The sequence below is a fragment of the Drosophila sechellia genome, chromosome X, assembly GCF_004382195.2.
Source record: "Drosophila sechellia strain sech25 chromosome X, ASM438219v1, whole genome shotgun sequence".
Classification (NCBI taxonomy): Eukaryota; Metazoa; Arthropoda; class Insecta; order Diptera; family Drosophilidae; genus Drosophila; species Drosophila sechellia.
In genome coordinates, this window is record NC_045954.1 from 17,762,814 (window position 1) to 17,779,996 (window position 17,183).

Sequence of the window (17,183 nt, forward strand, 5' to 3'; positions counted from 1 at the left end):
CAAGTCTGTCTACAAATGTGGATTTACTTAATCAAGTATTTATGTTGGCCTACAAAAGTTAAAATTATGTGGTGCCCATGGAGTGGCCTTCGCCTATTCGCGTCCCTTTTCGCCAGAAGACAAATAAAAAAGGCAATCAGTACGCGGACTCTAGATGCGGCAGATATCCTGTAATCACTTATGAGTATTTCAATAACTATAATCGATTTTAATTTGAAAATATTGCGTATACGCAACGTGGCATTTATAGATGTAAGTTGAGAATATCAAATATAACGCATACGCAATGTGGTACAAATAAATGTGTTATAAATATACACTAAATATTTTACCACTGAGCAACTATACTTTTGTTTACATCAAACCTTAGCCATGTGAAATCTAAGAACTGAGTATCAAATATCCAGCAACATAGGAAAAATATATACATGCCGCGTCTGCCGAAGAAAACTCTCAAGGACGTCAACGAAATTGAAAACTTTTTTAATACCCATGTCCGTCGTCGTGGCTGCAGTCAAAGAAGCGAATCGACGGCGCAAATGTGTTAGGATTCGAATTAGTATTAGAATTAAGGCCGCTGCAAAAGGACCCAGCAACGCACATCCTACATCCCTGCGGAGATTATTTCCAGAACCATTTGGTTAACAGTTTCTGTTTGACTTTACAATTAGCCGGTCTGCATGGGCGCCCTTTGGGAAGTCCTTTGTTTCTGCACGGCTTTCGAGATGCTCAGTCGGTCGAAAAGATGCAATAACAGATGGCCTTCGTAGGCAAACAAAGTGCGTTGCGAAACCTTAAGACCATATACCCATCATGCTATTCTGTGGAAAAACAGATATAAGGAATCATTTTCGACACTTCAATCGCCTACAGCCAAAGTAAGAAAATGGTGTATTTTCCAGTGTTTTTTTTTCTTTTGTTAGATTTATACTCGTACTGATATGGAACGCAGCTTACGGCAAGCAATCCCTTCTATTGTTCTATTGAATAATTGAAGCTTTTCAATCTTATTTAATTAGGCAGTGGCCTGGCACAAGGATGCGTAGATGGATGGACAGGTTTTGTTGGGCGGCGTATTCAGATTTCGGATCCCTTGGTCTGCTGCCCACAGACATCATGGCCATAATGGCGATTGGGAATTTTGTGAGGGACTGGAATTGTTGCCGGTCGAGAGTTGCTATAAGTTGGTTGAACAAAGTGAATTGAATTTGGATTAAAGCGAACGCATGTGCGTGTTTTGGTTGAGTTTTCGATAAGCACTCGTCGGGCATTGAAATTTCGTTTCTCATCCTCTATGGAAGCCAAACATAGAGCAGGTCCTCCTGGCGCCTCCTGGCTCCTCCTGGCATGGCAATTAAAAAATAATACACGGCTAGCAAATTGTGGCCCTTTGTCGGCCCTGTCACGTCGGCCAATTCACATCACATCACTACCAAGCCAGGGCCTCAATCATCGGCCCAATGCAGATTCACTTTCGAGCTCCAGGCTTTTCAAACACTTGAGGCTCGGAACACTGGGCCAGGATGTTTCACGTCCTTTTGTAGCCGCTTATTTTCTACATTTTTTTCAATCATTTAAGCTGAAAAAAAAAAATGTAAGCCGAAAACGTAGCACTTTAATTGTAATTCAGCACGTTGGACCAAATATTGATTGGCGGCGCCAGGAGTCTCGCTTATCCTCGTAATTTTTAAAAATAATTCATCCTGAAGCGCATTTAAAGTCATTTAAATATTAACCCTTACATGTAAACCAACATACAAAATGTAAGCCAAGGACGTATCTTCTTGTAAATATGGCATTTATTGAAATTCGGCACGATGGACCAAATATTGATGAGGGGTAGCCAGGAGTCTCGGTTATCCTCGTAATTTTTGAAAATAATTTAATTATTTGTAATAGTTTATGCGTATTGCTGTCTTATATTTACTTTACAATTATGGAATTTAAAATTATAAATTAGTTACTTGACCCACTGTGCGCTGTCAGTGTGAAAATTGCAAAAGGGCACGTTCGCTAGTGAAGCGGACAAGTGCGTCCGCCCCTCTCTCGTCCTGATTGATTTGCATAATTGGCAGACTCGGCGACAAAGTGGATTAGAGTCATCCGCCCTGGCCCAGAAAACACATTTGAGATTTACAATTTGGCCTTTTCAAATGCCTAAAAAACACATTTGGGCAGGCGAAATTAAAACGAAAATATTTAACCCTTTGGCTAAAAAACAGAATAACAAAGCATGGGAATGTGTGGGCTTATAATTAAGCAAGTCGATTTTTTTTGATAAGAACAAAATGGAGCTAGCTAACAAAAATATATAAAATATCATAATTTTCAATTAACGTTTAAAGTGTATTGTTGAAACTTAAGCTTTAAACCCAATTAATCAAGAATTTCCCTTACAAACTGCCTAAACATACCAATTAAGCAAATATACAGCTTACCAACTGCTTAGACACAAATTTAAAATTTAATCTTCGCCCATTTCCACTATGTAAATCGCTTTTACAAGCCCATGGCTGCCAACTAATGAAGTGCATAATTTACAAACGATTATGATTCCCTTTGGTTGCCCCTGCCTCCAATGCCACGCCCACTCTCATTTGTCTGGACGCATTAAGTGATCAGAATTTGTTGCCTGAAACAGACAGGAACACTCGCAGCAGGCAAGCTCATATCTGTACTACTTAAGCCCAATAAAGATGTGCATATTTTTTAGGCAATTCCCGAAAGTTGGAGTGTACGCCTTTGTACTGATGAAACGCATGGCAGGCGAAATTATGATGTCGTTAATACAATTTCTTTGCTGGCACGGTCGTGCAGTACTGCATCGATATGAGAAACCCAATGGTTGGGTTCTTACAAGCCCTTAAATCAAATAAATTACATATCAGGATGCGCGAATTCATCAGCACATCAAATTTTCCCTAACAGAGCTCATTTGAGTCTTCTTAACCTTCAACTTACTGTTAAACATGGAAATACTTCGAACCAATGTGCATATATGCTTTCCCCCATTAGGCAATACCCACTGTTTTCCTCATCACGGTCCTTTATGTTTCACTACACGCGTCCTAAATCAATTACGAAAAGCATAACAACAGCAGATAAGAGCCACGTCGACCGTGATGTGCGAGTCGGTATAGCTTGACAAAATTTCGGTGGTTTTTATACCCGTAACTTGTAGAGTACAAGGGTATACTAGATTCGTTGAAAAGTATGTAACGCTCCAACGCCCTAAAGCCGCCAAAACGGTCACGCCTACACTTTTGAAAAATTTTAAAAATGTTTCTCATTGTATTCCCCAATATTTATTCGATATCCTAGAAAAATTATGAAATTTCGCGTTCGTATTCACAATAGCTGAGTAACGGGTATCTGATAGTCGGGGAACTTGACTATAGCAATTTCTCTTGTTTTTTTTCTTTGCCACTGTGTGTGGGGACACCTGTAGCACCGTCTGGCTTGAAGACCTTTTAAGAAAAAACAAGGGAGAGCCCTACAGTCAAGTGCCACGACTATTAGATACCCATTACTCAGCTAAAAAATCGGGCATTCAAAGTGTATAAAATTTCATCCTACCTCTTTTAGTTACGGACGGACAGACGGACGGATAAGGCTCGTTAACGATTTCTTTTACCAGTTAAATACATAAGTTGCAACATATGTGGTATGCCCTTACTCTACGGTATGATAACCACAAAAAACTGTTGATAACTGTTGGTGAAAAATCTCGTGGGGCAACGCAAAGTCTAGGCGAAAGTAAATTTAAAATATTTCTGAGAAACGGATCTCAGCAGTTAATCCTTTTAAAAAAGTTTACCTAACTAATTGAGCACACAAATCAAATGGCTGCCAAAACCGCAAGAATAACAAAAAAGCGGCCAAGAAAAATCGAGCAGAGGGCCAAGAATAATAAAGGCTAATTAAAACCATAGCAAAGAATAGGCGACAGGGGAAACCAAAGTTTCGGCCAATATAAATGAACAAGATGGGTGAGAAGGTAGAAGACCAAAGCTCGTGCAAAGTAAATTCAAAGTTGCCGCCAAACATTTTAAAAGCTTACACAACAAAAATAGCTTTAAGCACAGAACTTTATAAGCTTTAATTTCACTATATCTATAACGTATATTTGAATTTAATCTCACTGTTAATAAAAAAATTATTTGCATGAGTTTCATGTGAGTAAAATGACTTGTTGACCCTACAACGTGAAGATATTTTTGCTCATCATAGTTTTTTAGATCTAGATATCACCGAAAATAAAAACACATAATTTGTAATTTGTATTTTTTTAACATTTACTTGCAGACACATACATACTTTAATCATCTTTTAACTTACATACGCTGCGTAATATTCAATGGATTTCTGCTAACTCGATTCACTTAGAGGAGAACTTTTCTAGTAAATACTGCAATAGCACTAAACAAAAATTCACTAACTTAAAAACGATTGATGGAAATATATGATGCAAAAGTTGTTTGGTAAGAATAAGTTCAGAAAACATTTATAATTTTTATAATAGGATAAACATAGATAATTTGTAGTTGTCTTAAACATAGTGGATCGAGACCCAAAGTGGCATTCCGAAAAAAAATGTACAAACAAAAAAGACTCGGTTTGTGTGTTGTTTCTGGCGTAGTGTATAAATTACAATTAATTTTTTTTTTCGGTTTGTTTTGGTTTCGGTTTGGGGAATAGCATATATATATAAATATATTTCGGACACATTCTCCGGCCAGCTTACGCCTCCTTCTTGTGCTTAAACTTGTTCTTGAGTAGACCGGGCAGCAAGGATGCACAGGCGCAGGCCATCAGGATGCCCATCGAGGTCCAGGAGAAAGCCTCACTCGAACTGGTCATCTTCTGGAGCGTCTTGCCCGCCTGGATGGCGATCACCGAAGGTGGTGCTACGCCGCAGAAGGTACCCAATGCGAAGATGTGCAGCGGCACACCGATGACCGGCGATGCCAGGTTGATGAACCAATTGGGTAGGATCGGTGTCATGCGCAGGAATAGCATGTAGTTGAACAAACTGTCCCGGTACTCCTCGACGTGCTTCGACCACTCGCTTGTCTTCTTCGGCCAGAAGTGACGGATCAGACGACGTCCGACCAGATTGGAAAGTGTATAGCATAGGGTGGCGCCCAGCGCCGAACAGAAGCAGATGAGGAACAGGGCGATCGGAAACTTGTACAGGAATCCCAGCAGAATCGAAAGGAACAGCGATCCGGGAATGGCGAATGTTTGCAGGCTATAAATGGATTTCAATTGGGTCAAGGTAACCAGTCGTAGGCGGTTTCATCTGAATGTTGGCTGCCATTCTGAATGCAGTGGCAACTAAAATTAAAGACCTATTCGACGTATTGCCACATTGATATGTTTTATATGGCAAAATTAGCGAAACTATTAGAGATTGCCAGTATTCTTAGTTTATTTTCGGTCTAAAAACATGTAATGTCACATTGGCTAGCAAAATACGTTCTTTCTTGGAAGCACTGTGCTTGGGATTAAAGACGGATCGTACGACTAGTTGGACGCGTGCTCGAACGTCTGTGGGCGGGTATTTATAGACGTAAAGAGTTGACAATGACACCCCCATCGTCCGAGAATCCCCCACACTCTCGTTCCATCTGGCATCGGACCACGTATTCAACAAATGCCCGATAACAAATGCACGGGCCAATAAAAAATGCTCACTAACACACTGGCGCGCAAGGCTATAAAGTTACGTATGTGCTTTGGCTTTTGATTTTGCTTGTAGGTTGCCTCTTTATTTTTTTGTTTATTCCTGCTAAAAACACACTTGAGTGCGGAAGAAGAAGAGCAATAAACAAAATACACAAATCAAAACACTGACGACAACAAAATAATGTCCAGCTCAGCTGATTTTCACGACGAAAACAGCAACAAATACAAAGAATGTGTCATATAAACGACCAAAGTCGATTTTTAGGCAGCACATGCTGCGTGCACTGGGGTGGACCTTAATACGATGATAAACTTGATGCGCACTGATAAAAACTAATCATTTTAAAATATATTCAATCCACTTTGGTTAGCAAATTAATTTCAAAATAAACTAATGGCAAAACAGTTAACATTGCGTATACGTTATTTCATTACTCATACGCGCATTGAAAAACTAGTTTTGAAGCAAATCCAAAGGAATAAGGTCCACTCTAAAGAGTGCAAGTAGTAAGTGAGAGCGGGAAGGCAACCTCAGCGGCTCCCCTGCTTCCTACAGCTATCTCGCTCGCACTTCCCCGTGCTGCCCACGTAATTAATATGCACACTATGTGCTTCAAACGGTGATCGTGAATTAATTAAGGTGGAAAGGTGACCGTGAATAGTTTGTGGTGGCGGGGTCTTCATTTTTGGTAATCGGGTCAAGGTCACCGCCGGACAATAGAACTCTTTCACTATCTAATCAGTCGGTGACCGACTTTTCATACCATATTTCGTACTTTGGCTATTTGGATTTGGTAAAAGGATACAATACGTAGGCGACCACCACGCCGAACATCACTTCGAAGTAGTACATGTCCTTGTAGCGATCAAGGACCTTGGCTAGCATCTTAGCATCTTGGATATCACGTGGAATTTTCAAGTGTTGTTTCTCCGATCTGCATAAGTTGGGCAAGAACAAAACCGAGACGAGGTGTAAACACAGTTTATATATATATGTATATAAAAAATACATCATATATCGGTGGCGTGACTCGATGCGTGTGTGTGTGTGTGTGTGCGAGTAAACCCTCTCGCCAGATAGCTCTGTAATTTCAGACATTTTCCAGTCAAAACTGGCTACTCAACTGGAGCTTAATTGAAATATTTCTTAATTTACAAATTTAGATAAGTTTGGTTGATAGGGACTGGTATATGTTATTACTAATTGATTAACTAACTAAATAAAAAACCATTGTTATTTATTGAATACTATACTTTAACAGCTCTTTGTAAATAGTTCCTATCTTTACTGCCCAAAAACGCCTCTTGAATGGAAGCAAACTCACGATATACAGATAAGTGTTTTTATAATGCCGTAAAAGGTATCATGATTTGGTTACTATTTCAATTACTTTATAATCACTGTATGCCAATGCGGTGAAAAGGCACGAACACAAAAATTAACAACAGAATAGATAAGTAAAATTTCACAGCATTATCAATAAGAATAATGACTCTGCCAAGGGACTTTTTAAAAGATTAGAGGGATCCGCACTTATGTTTTCAACCCCTTACGTTTGCTGATCAAATTTGACAAAAAACAAAGATTATTCGCTGACTTGCTGATTCCATGCAAATCAAATTCTGATGAATTCAAATTGTTAGAAATATATGTACACAAACGTCTTGAACTTTAAACAAACTGAGTGCTTATTATTTTAGTCCCTCACATAACCAGACTTTCAAATAACAATACGCTTTAGGTATAGTTTAAAGATAAAAATAATCGTGTACAGAAAGGTTTTTTTCATGCAAAGCATGACATTTGAGTTAAGTTACTTATTTAACTTGGCTGTTATAGTAAATATTTGGATATTCAAATGGGCCTTTTCTGACCAATGCAAGTAGTTATTTTCAATAAGAGTTTTACATTCTAAAAATGTAATATCTTTGATATTTGAATATAAAAGATACATTTAGAAGCGTAATGGAGATAACTAGCATTAGATAAATGACTACCTGGCATATCTAATCATAGTTGGATATGGACTAGCTATTTTAAGCGGATCATTGGTCGACATCTCTGCTCGCAAATCAAGCGAGACAAGCAAGGCATACACACACACACATGGAGGCCACTTAACACCTTACAGGTGCACGAATGCGCAGGGGACACACATTGGTGGCGCTTTAACCCCAGAAAAACGCACTTACGCGTTGAGCTCGGGGAATATGGCGTACACATAGCACATGGTAACCAAGCTGGCCACAAAAATGCCCGCTACGATGACCAGGGACTTCTTCGTGGCCTTCTTCTCGTCTGCGGACATGGCCTGCTTTTGCGGAGTGGCCTGTTGTTGTTGCTGTTGATTAAGATCTTGTTGCTCCTGTGGCGGCACCTGTGGCAACAGTGGAGTAGCCACCTGATCCGGGGAGTGTTCCTGGAGCGCCTTTGCCCTGCCATTGCGCATTGTAATCCCCTCGTCGGCGGAGAGGGCTAGAAAAAAAAGAGGCATGCAGATGTAATATGCATTCGAAAGCAAAAGGGGTGGTGGTGAACAGAATGCACTGACTAAGGGTTAATAGTCGTTTTTGGCTAAACGGGCTGCGCACTAGCTGCGGGTTAATCACCGTTCCTTCGCTCAGCTGATAAGCAAAAACAACAAAAACAGCACACTCACCCACACCACTGCAGTAAGACATTCTGGCTTTGACACGATGTACGTAAGCCCGAGTTGAAGAAGGAAAAATTAATAAGCCTTCTAAATCCGATTTTAATTCACGATTGACTCATTTAGAGTCTAGGCAATTAATCAATTGTTAGTGCTATTTGTGTGTCTATTTGCGCGCCAGACACAATTTGTTGCTCTTCTCCTTTCCGCGTGCCTATGCGTGTGTGTGTGCGTGTGTCTACAACAATGAATTTAATCAATATAAAAAAATAGTTGGCTAAAACTGCGTTAACTAGGGTAATTGTTGACTACTGAGCTCTTCGCAATTTTTTTTATTTGTTTCTATTGTTTTTCACTTCAACCGAATTTTGCGGCGAACGATCACGCTTAAAAGTGTATTTAAAATAAATTAATTTCATAAATTTCCGTCACGACCAGTGTGGCCGAAGGCGCTGTGTTAAATAAGTACAACCTGAAGAACACAGTTATCGCACATATACCAAAACTGAACATGGGCTTCTAAACAAATCTGGTCATATTTAGCGCCCCTTTTCAGTTTCTTTAAATTTTATTTATATTTTGTAATGTTATACGTAAATACAAAATGTGAGTGTGTGCATAAGCAAGTGAAGTACTTTTTTGTATCTATTAACATAATTGTGCCCTTTTTTTGCCAAAAGACTTTATTTTTATTACCACCTCCATGAAATACTGCTAGAAATAGAGGAATTAAACATTGCACTTTTTTTTGTATGAAAATAGATTTAATAAAAATCTCATCAATATATTAAACATTCTATAATGAAACTACGACCGCACTTCAGTGGGTAGCAAATGCATTCACGTAACTTAAGGGATTAGAATTACTTGTTTTCATGTCAAAAAAAGTTCGTTGGTATCTAGTCTAGAATCTGTTAGGAATCTGCTGTTGTCTTGTTTTTGAGCTGACGGTATAGCTGAACCATTTTGCTGCGCTCGGTTTCGAGCATTGACCTCGTGGCCAAGGGCAGATCCTTCCGCTTGCCCTTCATCTGGGCCTTGGTGGGTGCTTTGAAGGCGCTCTTGGATTGGGCAGCAAGCTTTAGTCGACTGCTGTCGTCGTCCTCCTGCCCACGATTTGACTGACCCTGGTCGGGATTCAGCATGGACTTGAGAAGGAGATTGGTTTTGCGTCCTGGACGTGGCACTGTTTCACATTTTTCCGCCTTGCGCGGCAGGGTTTTGAGGGTAGGTGGGGCATGGACGATCTCACCAAATGCCACAACATCCTTTTTGAATTCCGTTGGCCCGGCAATTTGCTTCTCCTCGGTATCAACCTCTTGCTGGGCCTCCTTGTAGGCCCTCTTCACCAATTCGCGACTGGTCTTCGCATCCATGGGCTTGTGTACGACTTGAACTTTTTTGCGACCCCTTTTGCCCGCCAGCCGTTGCTCCTTTTGCTTCTGCTTGAGCAGCTCATCGATCTCGTTTTTCGGCCTCTTTTGGACAGTAATCTCTCCGGTTTTGGGGTTTCTTATCACGTTCACACCATACTTGGCCTCGTAGTGGGCTTCCCGTACGGATGCATTGGTCATGCGGTTCACTCGGCGCAGATAATCCTCGTCCGTTTCGTTGGCGAACTGCTTTATGTTACGCGTTTCCTTCGATGAGGAACTACTGCCAGGCTTGGATCCTGGATAGGATTTGGGTTTATCCTCCCGTCCGATTTCGCCCAATCTTAGCTTCTTGCCCGATTTGGTGGCGTTTGCCAGCTGCTGAAACTGACGGAACTTGAAGGACACCTGCTGCTCATCCTTTTTCACAGGCGGATTGTTCGTTACTTTGGAAAGTCTGTAATGTGAAATGGTGCAGATATTAGTTTAGCTGCCTTTTTCGACTGACTTGCCACTATAAACGAACTTCTTCTCCTTCTGTTCCAGCTGCTTGAGGGGATCACGGACGCCGTGATGCTTGCGCACGGGAATCTTTCGTTTCCGAGCCATTTATCTGAGTTTTTTGTTCAATTTGTATAAAACAAACTCGTGGTATCGACAGCATGGGCAAAAATACTAAACGAGATGCATGCAGACAAATACCAAAACAAACCATAAATATACCAAATTGATTTAAGCTTGGACTCAAACCATTGGCGCCAAGAGTTACAAATGAAATATTGAAATTGTTCTTAGTTCTTTAAATATATAAATAATAGTATATAAAATTTTAAAAAATATAATATATAAAATAATAATAATATAATATACATTTTCAATAAAGATTTCTATGCTGGAATGAGAAAAATATTTTATTGAAAGTCTGAAAATTTACCGTTTACAGTAAAATTAAATAATTAATTGTTTTATTAGTTTATAAGCAGCGACAAAATGAAGGAGAAGTCTTAAACGACACTTTCGAACTGTCTGTTTTTATACACGAATGATTTAAATTTACATATGCATATGTACGCAATTTCATCTCATTATAAAGCTACAAATAATTTAGCTGAACTGAAATTTTTTCTGATTGCTGATGGCAATGCATTAGTATCTGGATATAAATTAATTGTACGTTATTATCAAGAACACACATTAATTTTTGACCAAAATACGTTATCAATTTAAAGTATGTACGCTGAGGCGGCAGTAGGAGTAACATCACTATCATCGCTGAAGTTCAGAAGGTAATCATCGTCAAAATTGTTATGGGGCGAGCTGAATCGCAGTGATTGATCATCAAAGTTGTTGAATGTGGAGGACGGATGCTTAAAGTAATCCGGCATTGGTTGGGTCATTGGGAACTCATCCTCCTCCAATTTTAGTCGCTTGCTAGGCGACTCCTCGTTTGCATCGCGATCGCTACCATAGTTCATCAACTGGGTTGCAGTAAAACGATTGAGAGTGCCCTTGGAGGTTGTGGGTATATCGTCGCTGGTCCAGGATGATATGTTTTTGATGGGTGAGAGAGTGTCGACTCTAATTATTTGTGGTTTATCGGAAATTTCATTCGATGGCTGATCATCAGGTTGCGGTTTTTCGCCGAATTTCACTTGTTTGGCCGCATCAGCCGGCTCTTCCTCTCCTGATGCCTCGCCTCCTGATTCCTTGTCATCCGATACGGATTCCTCCACTTCTGAGCCAGATTTATCATCATATCTGTCCTGCTCTGGATCCAACAACTCTTCTGACTTTTCTACTTTTTCTTCCTGCTCAAATCCTTCATCTTTCACCTCCATTTCGTCATCGGATTCTTCTTCTGATACTTCCTCAAAATCTTCGTCAGTGGCCTCTATTTCGTCAGCGTCCTCTTCTAATTCCGCATTTGGGACATCTGCCTCTTCTGAACGAGAAAGCCAATCGGGCTTCTCAAATTTATCCTCTTCGATATGGCTTATCTCTGGATAGGGAGAAAAACGCACTTGCTTTGTTGGCGAGTTGGAAATGGCAACAGGCTCGTCCTCCTTGCATTTGACCAAAATGGATCGCAGCGGAGTCTCCAGCTTCTTAGTAGATATCTCACTATTCACGCTCGTCATGAATTTATTGCCATCTAGTTTGATATTCTTAAAGATAAAGTTGTTAAGGAAATCCGAAGCGGACTGAAATGATGAAATGCTGCCAACGGATAGAACACCAGCCAAATTTGGTTCAGCGCCCTTAGTGACAACCGTTTTAATCAAATTCCTTTTTTGCAACTGAAAAACGGAAAAGTTATTCACTAGGAATGGATATTTCGCAGCTACTCACCTCTTCCTTCAATTCGTTGATCAGCTTTCTCATCTGTAAAACGCTGACTATCTTCTTATTACGATTATCCGTCATACTTCTCAGCGTAATTGTCCACTCGCGATCCGCCTGGTCCAGTTGGTCGTCGACTGAGGCTAGCTCCTTATCTGCCTCTTTTTTTGAGACTTGCTCTTTTCGGAGTTCCTGGACTGAAATTGAACATATTTTGAGAATCATTCAAATAACACAAGGGACATGAACGTGTACTATCAGAAGGGGCATTAAATAAAAAAAGAAAATGTTTTTTATTGGTTATGATTATATGGCAGACTTCAAATGGATTCCGTATTCAATAATACCTTATATGCATGTAAATTGCATGGCAATGTGATTAATATACAGAATCATACCGATACTGCGCGATTCGAGGATGGTGTTCTGCTGATTCTCTTGCTCGGCCAAATCCTCCTGCAGCTTAATTATGCGCAGGAACTCCTGCTCCTTGCGATGCATCGTGTAGTAGAGGATGTCCTGCAACCCGGCCATTTCGAGCAGCTCCTCAATTCGCGTGATCTGGAAAATACAGTCCTGCACCATGGTGTTGACCTGTGCCAGACCGGCACCGTTATTCTGCACTGCCAAGGCGCACTGCTTGGCCAAAGTCAGGTCGAATAGCACCTGCTCCAATTGCGGCCCTATGACTGCAACAAGCAGAAACATGTAGAAATTTCGCGTGGAGATTCGCGCATTATGACCACTCACTCTGCTCCTCGACGATCAATTCTTTCCTCTTCCTGAGTTCATTCTCGAACTGCGCCATTTGGGTATCTTTTAGGCAATTTTGCCCCATAAATTCTGTGACTAGTGGATATTTTTCCATTTTTGTGTCCGTTTAACGTTTCCCCCCGATAAACTTACAAGTTTGAGCGTTTAGCAATTTATCGAACATGGAATGCTAAGGCACAGCGATCATTGTTCAAAAGTGATTTAATCTCACGGCGATATATATCGCTTTCTGTTTTAGAAAAAAATATTAAAAAAAATAATGAAAAATGTAACGTACCGCTGAATATTAATTCAACTAAAAGTTTTATTTGTTTCAGCTGTTAAATACGAAGGAATATCTGCATTTGGATTTATAAAAAAACATGCATGTTTTTGTAATCGGTTAAATTCAATAGTGACTAAATCACCAACAGTGCAATTAATGTTGTACAAGATTAGTAGAGATTCGCTCATCTCTTACGACAAGCGCCAGTGTTGGCAAACGCTCCGCCGAAAATCAGCTGTAAGCGGTGCTTGTTAAAAAAAAAAACTGACAGCAGCCGACGGACTTCACATAACATAAGAGCAAATTTTCAGCCTTTTCATTATTTTGGAAACGCCAGAATGCTAACAAACTGTGCCTCCAAGACGCTGGCCGCCGTGGTGAGTAGCGCAGCCATCCAAACTTGTCAGTAATTCGATGTGCCAACCAGGGAAGGCAACCTGTTCCCCGAGTTATATAATTGACGACAGGAAAACAATAACATTAAGGATATGTGTTGTTATTTGCAGCGCGCCAACATCCGGGCCATTGCCACCAGCAGTGCCCGGGCCAGCGACAATCTGTTCGTCCATCGCGACACACCGGAGGATAATCCCAACATCCCGTTCGAGTTCACGGCGGAGAACAAGAAGCGCGTGGAGGCCATACTCAGCATCTATCCCGAGGGGCACAAGCGCGGCGCCATGATCCCGCTGCTCGATCTGGCGCAGCGCCAGTACGGCTGGCTGCCAATCTCAGCCATGCACAAGGTGGCCGAGATCCTCCAGCTGCCCAATATGCGCGTCTACGAGGTGGCCACTTTCTATACGATGTTCATGCGCAAGCCCACCGGCAAGTATCACATCCAGGTGTGCACCACCACGCCATGCTGGCTCCGCGGATCGGACGACATCCTGGAGACCTGCAAGAAGCAGCTGGGCATCGGCGTCGGCGACACCACCAAGGACAGGAAGTTCACCATCTCGGAGGTCGAGTGCTTGGGCGCCTGTGTCAATGCGCCAATGGTGGCGATCAACGATGACTACTATGTAAGCAATTCTAGCTGTTTCCTGGTCATTTGTTGGTGGGAAACGCCAGTTTCACTCTTAGCCTTGTCCAAAGATTCAATCTTAATGCGCTGAAATCGACTCTATATTGTGCAAACCGACATTGTTAACGTTTCCTTCGCTTTGCAGGAGGATCTGACGTCTAAGGACATGCAGGACATCCTGAACGACCTGAAGGCGGATAAGATATCGCCCCCTGGTCCACGCAACGGGCGCTTTGCCAGCGAGCCAAAGGGCGAGCCCACTTCCCTGAGCGAGGAGCCCAAGGGTCCTGGCTTTGGTCTGCAGGCCGGTCTGTAGAGGATGTGCAAAGAGCAGAACCTATCACTGATTGTCGAACGAACGTTAAATAAATGTTAAGCAACTTATAGAGGTCATTGATAAAGGATTATTGAATTTTTTTATAATAGATTTTCTTTCGTTTGGCACATTCATACGATGATTACCAATCACTTTCCAGTTCGAAAGCTTACACATAAAATAATAACTCGCCAACGAACTCGAGAATACTAGTACTTTCTATTAGATATGGAATATCGCCAAAACCCCAATGAAAGCCAAAAGTGCGTTTTCCATATCTTGTACATTAAATGATTTTATTTTGTAGTGAAAACAGCAAGGTTCCATTGCTAATTATAATGGTTTTGCATGATGTGTACTGTTGCATATGTACGCATGTTCCATTGCTAATAATAATGTTCGCTTATTATAATTGAATGTACACTGGCGTACGTACGTATGAACGAATATTATGAATTAAGATGATTGGAAGAGTAGTTGAGAGGCTATTTTCAGCTGTGGCGATTAACCAATACAAACATCAATTACTCAAAGGATACAACTAAAGCTACAGAAATGATGCCTTACATTCTACGCTGTTTGAGTGCAATTAACCAGATATAATACTACATGTATGTACGCCCTGTGCTGCAGTCGATTTCACTTATGTGCTAAAATCCGAATTTTATATTTAGTTATGTGTGTTGCCCGTGAAGTTGTCCGCCAATAGTCAGGATTGTGGACATGATGCGGCTTGGCTCTGCCCGCGAGCTTTTTTAAAACTAATAACGATAAGGGAAATTTTCCATTAAAATCCAACTGGAGCCGGCATGGGTCACCTATCCGCGTACTTCTGTCCGCATGTGTTGTAAGATTATATGTAAAAAAAAAAAAAAATGTACTAAATTCCTAAATGAATTTCCATAGCTGATGTTTACATCGTGGAGGGGCAACCGTTGCCCTTCCTCACTCCTCGCCGTAGAAAATGCTGAAAGTAAGAATTAATGTTTATTGGCATATGAGTATCATGGCTGAGTGTGGATATCAAAACTATAAACAAAATATAGAAGAAATCAGACACAATGCGTGAAATTAAACAACGAAAAGGGCAAATATAAACTGAAAGTATCAACTGAGGAATAACTGAATTTAATTCATCACAGCCACAGTGTCGTTATTCTAACCTGAATTTTGTATATAGAGTTATTAAACGCACCGGTTTTTGGCGGCAGAGCGCTTCGAGGAGCGTTCAATACGATTGTGTAGATTTGTCCTGGGATAGCATTCATCGACAAGGCGCTCGGTCTTCTTGGGCGATTCCCGCAGCTCCTTAACGTCCACGTTTTGCTCTGTTACTTGTTTCCGCATAAACTTTTCAATTAGAGCATCGCACGCCAGATTCTTTCTTGGCTCCCAGGAATCATCCTTTGCTCCATACTTCTTCCATCGGATCTTGAACATGTCACCTTCCTTGGTGGCTACATGATCAATAATTTTTTCGACTTCCCATTGCTTTTCTGGGTCGATTGAATCGTCGGCTTTCTTGGCGACGGCGGTCTGTCGACCACGTCCTTTGGCCTTCTTAACATTTGGCGAGGCCTTCGGCTTAGCTGCGATCTTCTGCAAAGCAGCAAAGATGGAAAAGTTGGAGTTAATTGATCAAAATACTGTCCTAACTAATTAATGTGAAAGTATGAGACATTTTTGGCCAAGGTAACCGCCATATAACGAAATTACTCTCAACTCACTACAATTTCTCATCAGCATTTCACATTTTAATGTTTTAAAAGCATAAATGTTTATATGTACGCCAGTTAGCGCTAATGATTTCAAATAATAGTAAAGTTGCGCAATGTATAAGTAATTAAACATGCAAAATAATCTAACCTTTTTGTTTTGAGTCTCAATGTTTTGAAAATGCTGACCAGAATTTCGTAGAATGAACTGAGGGTTCAGTATCTAATTGGGTCTAGTATTCTTTGATTTTTCGAATTTATGTCTCACCTGGGGTTGAACTGGTTTGTCATCATCTGTTGCAGCATCGACTTCGGATTCAAAATCCTTTTCAGCAACCTTCTTGCCATTTTTGACGGAAGAGGTCGAAACCCTGCTCAGCTTGCGCTTCTTGATCGGACTTGCATGTGCGGCGGCTTTGGAGGTGGAGGGCAGGTCATTGCTATCTTCCATTTCACCGCGCACGGATCGCCGTGTCTGGCGTTTGATATCTGGCTTCCTTGGCGAACTGTCGGAACTAGGGTCCACATCGGACTGATTGGCATCATCAGCCGAATCCTCTATAACGATTTTTTTGCCATTTTTGCGGGCCGAAGTGGTAGCGTTCCTGGCCTTGACCACCTTGCGCTTGTTCCTTGCAGTTGGTACATCCGCGGCGTTGGAGGTGGACGTCTGGCCATCGCTGTCTTCGCTGCCAGAGGCCACAGTCAGTTTAGCCTTGCGTTTATTCGGCGTTTTTCTGGACGATCGGCCTGTACCATTGGACTTCTGTTGGTCCATCTCCTCGTTTTCGCTTTCGTCGGCGACTCCGTTCCTGCGCTTACTTTCTGCTAGCTTCTTACTCGCCTTGGCCATAATGCGGTTGTTTATCCGGCTGTGTGACAGCGTCCTATTTGCTCTACAATGACGATTTATTTCAATTGCCGCGTACCAGCAAAACAAATTCTTTATAGAGTTTCTTGACAACTGTACACTTGGCAGTGTTACCAGACTGCAAGAAACGAAAAATCACGAAGTCAGGATATGCAGTTTGATT

At 41.2% G+C, this 17,183-nt stretch overlaps 5 protein-coding genes across 9 annotated transcripts; 1 reads left to right on the forward strand and 4 right to left on the reverse strand.

Moving 5' to 3' along the window:
• Positions 1-4,277: 4,277 nt before the first annotated feature.
• Positions 4,278-8,773, reverse strand: LOC6618096 (transmembrane protein 41 homolog). Its single transcript, XM_032725104.1, has 4 exons — positions 8,349-8,773; positions 7,882-8,164; positions 6,495-6,623; positions 4,278-5,251 (listed from the first exon to the last, which is right to left on the reverse strand). Exons 1-4 carry the CDS (start codon positions 8,368-8,370, stop codon positions 4,741-4,743), a joined length of 945 nt encoding a protein of 314 aa, XP_032580995.1. The 5' UTR covers positions 8,371-8,773; the 3' UTR covers positions 4,278-4,740.
• A 322-nt stretch (positions 8,774-9,095) lies between these two features.
• LOC6618097 lies at positions 9,096-10,384 on the reverse strand. Its single transcript, XM_002042359.2, has 2 exons — positions 10,239-10,384; positions 9,096-10,169 (listed from the first exon to the last, which is right to left on the reverse strand). Exons 1-2 carry the CDS (start codon positions 10,319-10,321, stop codon positions 9,254-9,256), a joined length of 999 nt encoding a protein of 332 aa, XP_002042395.2. The 5' UTR covers positions 10,322-10,384; the 3' UTR covers positions 9,096-9,253.
• Positions 10,385-10,672: 288 nt separating this feature from the next.
• On the reverse strand, positions 10,673-13,008 carry LOC6618098. Its single transcript, XM_002042360.2, has 4 exons — positions 12,803-13,008; positions 12,451-12,741; positions 12,062-12,249; positions 10,673-12,009 (listed from the first exon to the last, which is right to left on the reverse strand). The coding sequence occupies exons 1-4, from the start codon at positions 12,918-12,920 to the stop codon at positions 10,936-10,938; spliced, it is 1,671 nt and encodes a 556-aa protein (XP_002042396.2). The 5' UTR covers positions 12,921-13,008; the 3' UTR covers positions 10,673-10,935.
• A 289-nt stretch (positions 13,009-13,297) lies between these two features.
• On the forward strand, positions 13,298-14,519 carry LOC6618099 (NADH dehydrogenase [ubiquinone] flavoprotein 2, mitochondrial). The gene is made up of 3 exons (XM_002042361.2): positions 13,298-13,468; positions 13,598-14,116; positions 14,264-14,519. Exons 1-3 carry the CDS (start codon positions 13,430-13,432, stop codon positions 14,432-14,434), a joined length of 729 nt encoding a protein of 242 aa, XP_002042397.1. The 5' UTR covers positions 13,298-13,429; the 3' UTR covers positions 14,435-14,519.
• Positions 14,520-14,698: 179 nt separating this feature from the next.
• LOC6618100 (nucleolar protein 58) lies at positions 14,699-17,128 on the reverse strand. Of its 5 annotated transcripts, none has more exons than XR_004362472.1 (4): positions 16,418-17,128; positions 15,598-16,033; positions 15,352-15,401; positions 14,699-15,263 (listed from the first exon to the last, which is right to left on the reverse strand). XR_004362472.1 is itself a non-coding variant. In XM_032725249.1 (4 exons), the coding sequence occupies exons 1-3, from the start codon at positions 17,000-17,002 to the stop codon at positions 15,380-15,382; spliced, it is 1,011 nt and encodes a 336-aa protein (XP_032581140.1). In that variant the 5' UTR covers positions 17,003-17,128; the 3' UTR covers positions 14,699-15,263; positions 15,352-15,379. The 5 variants fall into 5 exon arrangements, 4 of the variants coding, with proteins under 4 accessions (XP_032581140.1, XP_032581139.1, XP_002042398.1 ...); XM_032725249.1 differs by having other exon boundaries at positions 15,630-16,033; XM_032725248.1 differs by having other exon boundaries at positions 14,699-15,266; positions 15,630-16,033.
• Positions 17,129-17,183: the final 55 nt, after the last annotated feature.

What these genes read in the sequence shown, in the direction of transcription:
- LOC6618096 (XM_032725104.1), bottom strand. Translation starts at nt 8,370, where the DNA reads ATGTCTTACTGCAGTGGTGTGG. An exon ending in GTCTTACTGCAGTGGTGTGG is followed by an intron (nt 8,165 to 8,348) that starts GTGAGTGTGCTG and finishes TTTTTTTTCTAG; the next exon opens with CCCTCTCCGCCGACGAGGGG. An exon ending in ATATTCCCCGAGCTCAACGC is followed by an intron (nt 6,624 to 7,881) that starts GTAAGTGCGTTT and finishes CAACTTATGCAG; the next exon opens with ATCGGAGAAACAACACTTGA.
- LOC6618097 (XM_002042359.2), bottom strand. Translation starts at nt 10,321, where the DNA reads ATGGCTCGGAAACGAAAGATTCCCGTGCGCAAGCATCACGGCGTCCGT. An exon ending in CTGGAACAGAAGGAGAAGAA is followed by an intron (nt 10,170 to 10,238) that starts GTTCGTTTATAG and finishes TTCACATTACAG; the next exon opens with ACTTTCCAAAGTAACGAACA.
- LOC6618098 (XM_002042360.2), bottom strand. Translation starts at nt 12,920, where the DNA reads ATGGAAAAATATCCACTAGTCACAGAATTTATGGGGCAAAATTGCCTA. An exon ending in ATTGATCGTCGAGGAGCAGA is followed by an intron (nt 12,742 to 12,802) that starts GTGAGTGGTCAT and finishes TGCTTGTTGCAG; the next exon opens with TCATAGGGCCGCAATTGGAG. An exon ending in TCAACGAATTGAAGGAAGAG is followed by an intron (nt 12,010 to 12,061) that starts GTGAGTAGCTGC and finishes TCCGTTTTTCAG; the next exon opens with TTGCAAAAAAGGAATTTGAT.
- LOC6618099 (XM_002042361.2), top strand. Translation starts at nt 13,430, where the DNA reads ATGCTAACAAACTGTGCCTCCAAGACGCTGGCCGCCGTG. An exon ending in CCAAGACGCTGGCCGCCGTG is followed by an intron (nt 13,469 to 13,597) that starts GTGAGTAGCGCA and finishes TGTTATTTGCAG; the next exon opens with CGCGCCAACATCCGGGCCAT. An exon ending in CGATCAACGATGACTACTAT is followed by an intron (nt 14,117 to 14,263) that starts GTAAGCAATTCT and finishes TTCGCTTTGCAG; the next exon opens with GAGGATCTGACGTCTAAGGA.
- LOC6618100 (XM_032725249.1), bottom strand. Translation starts at nt 17,002, where the DNA reads ATGGCCAAGGCGAGTAAGAAGCTAGCAGAAAGTAAGCGCAGGAACGGA. An exon ending in ACAAACCAGTTCAACCCCAG is followed by an intron (nt 16,034 to 16,417) that starts GTGAGACATAAA and finishes GCTGCTTTGCAG; the next exon opens with AAGATCGCAGCTAAGCCGAA. An exon ending in CGCTCTGCCGCCAAAAACCG is followed by an intron (nt 15,402 to 15,629) that starts GTGCGTTTAATA and finishes TCTTACTTTCAG; the next exon opens with CATTTTCTACGGCGAGGAGT.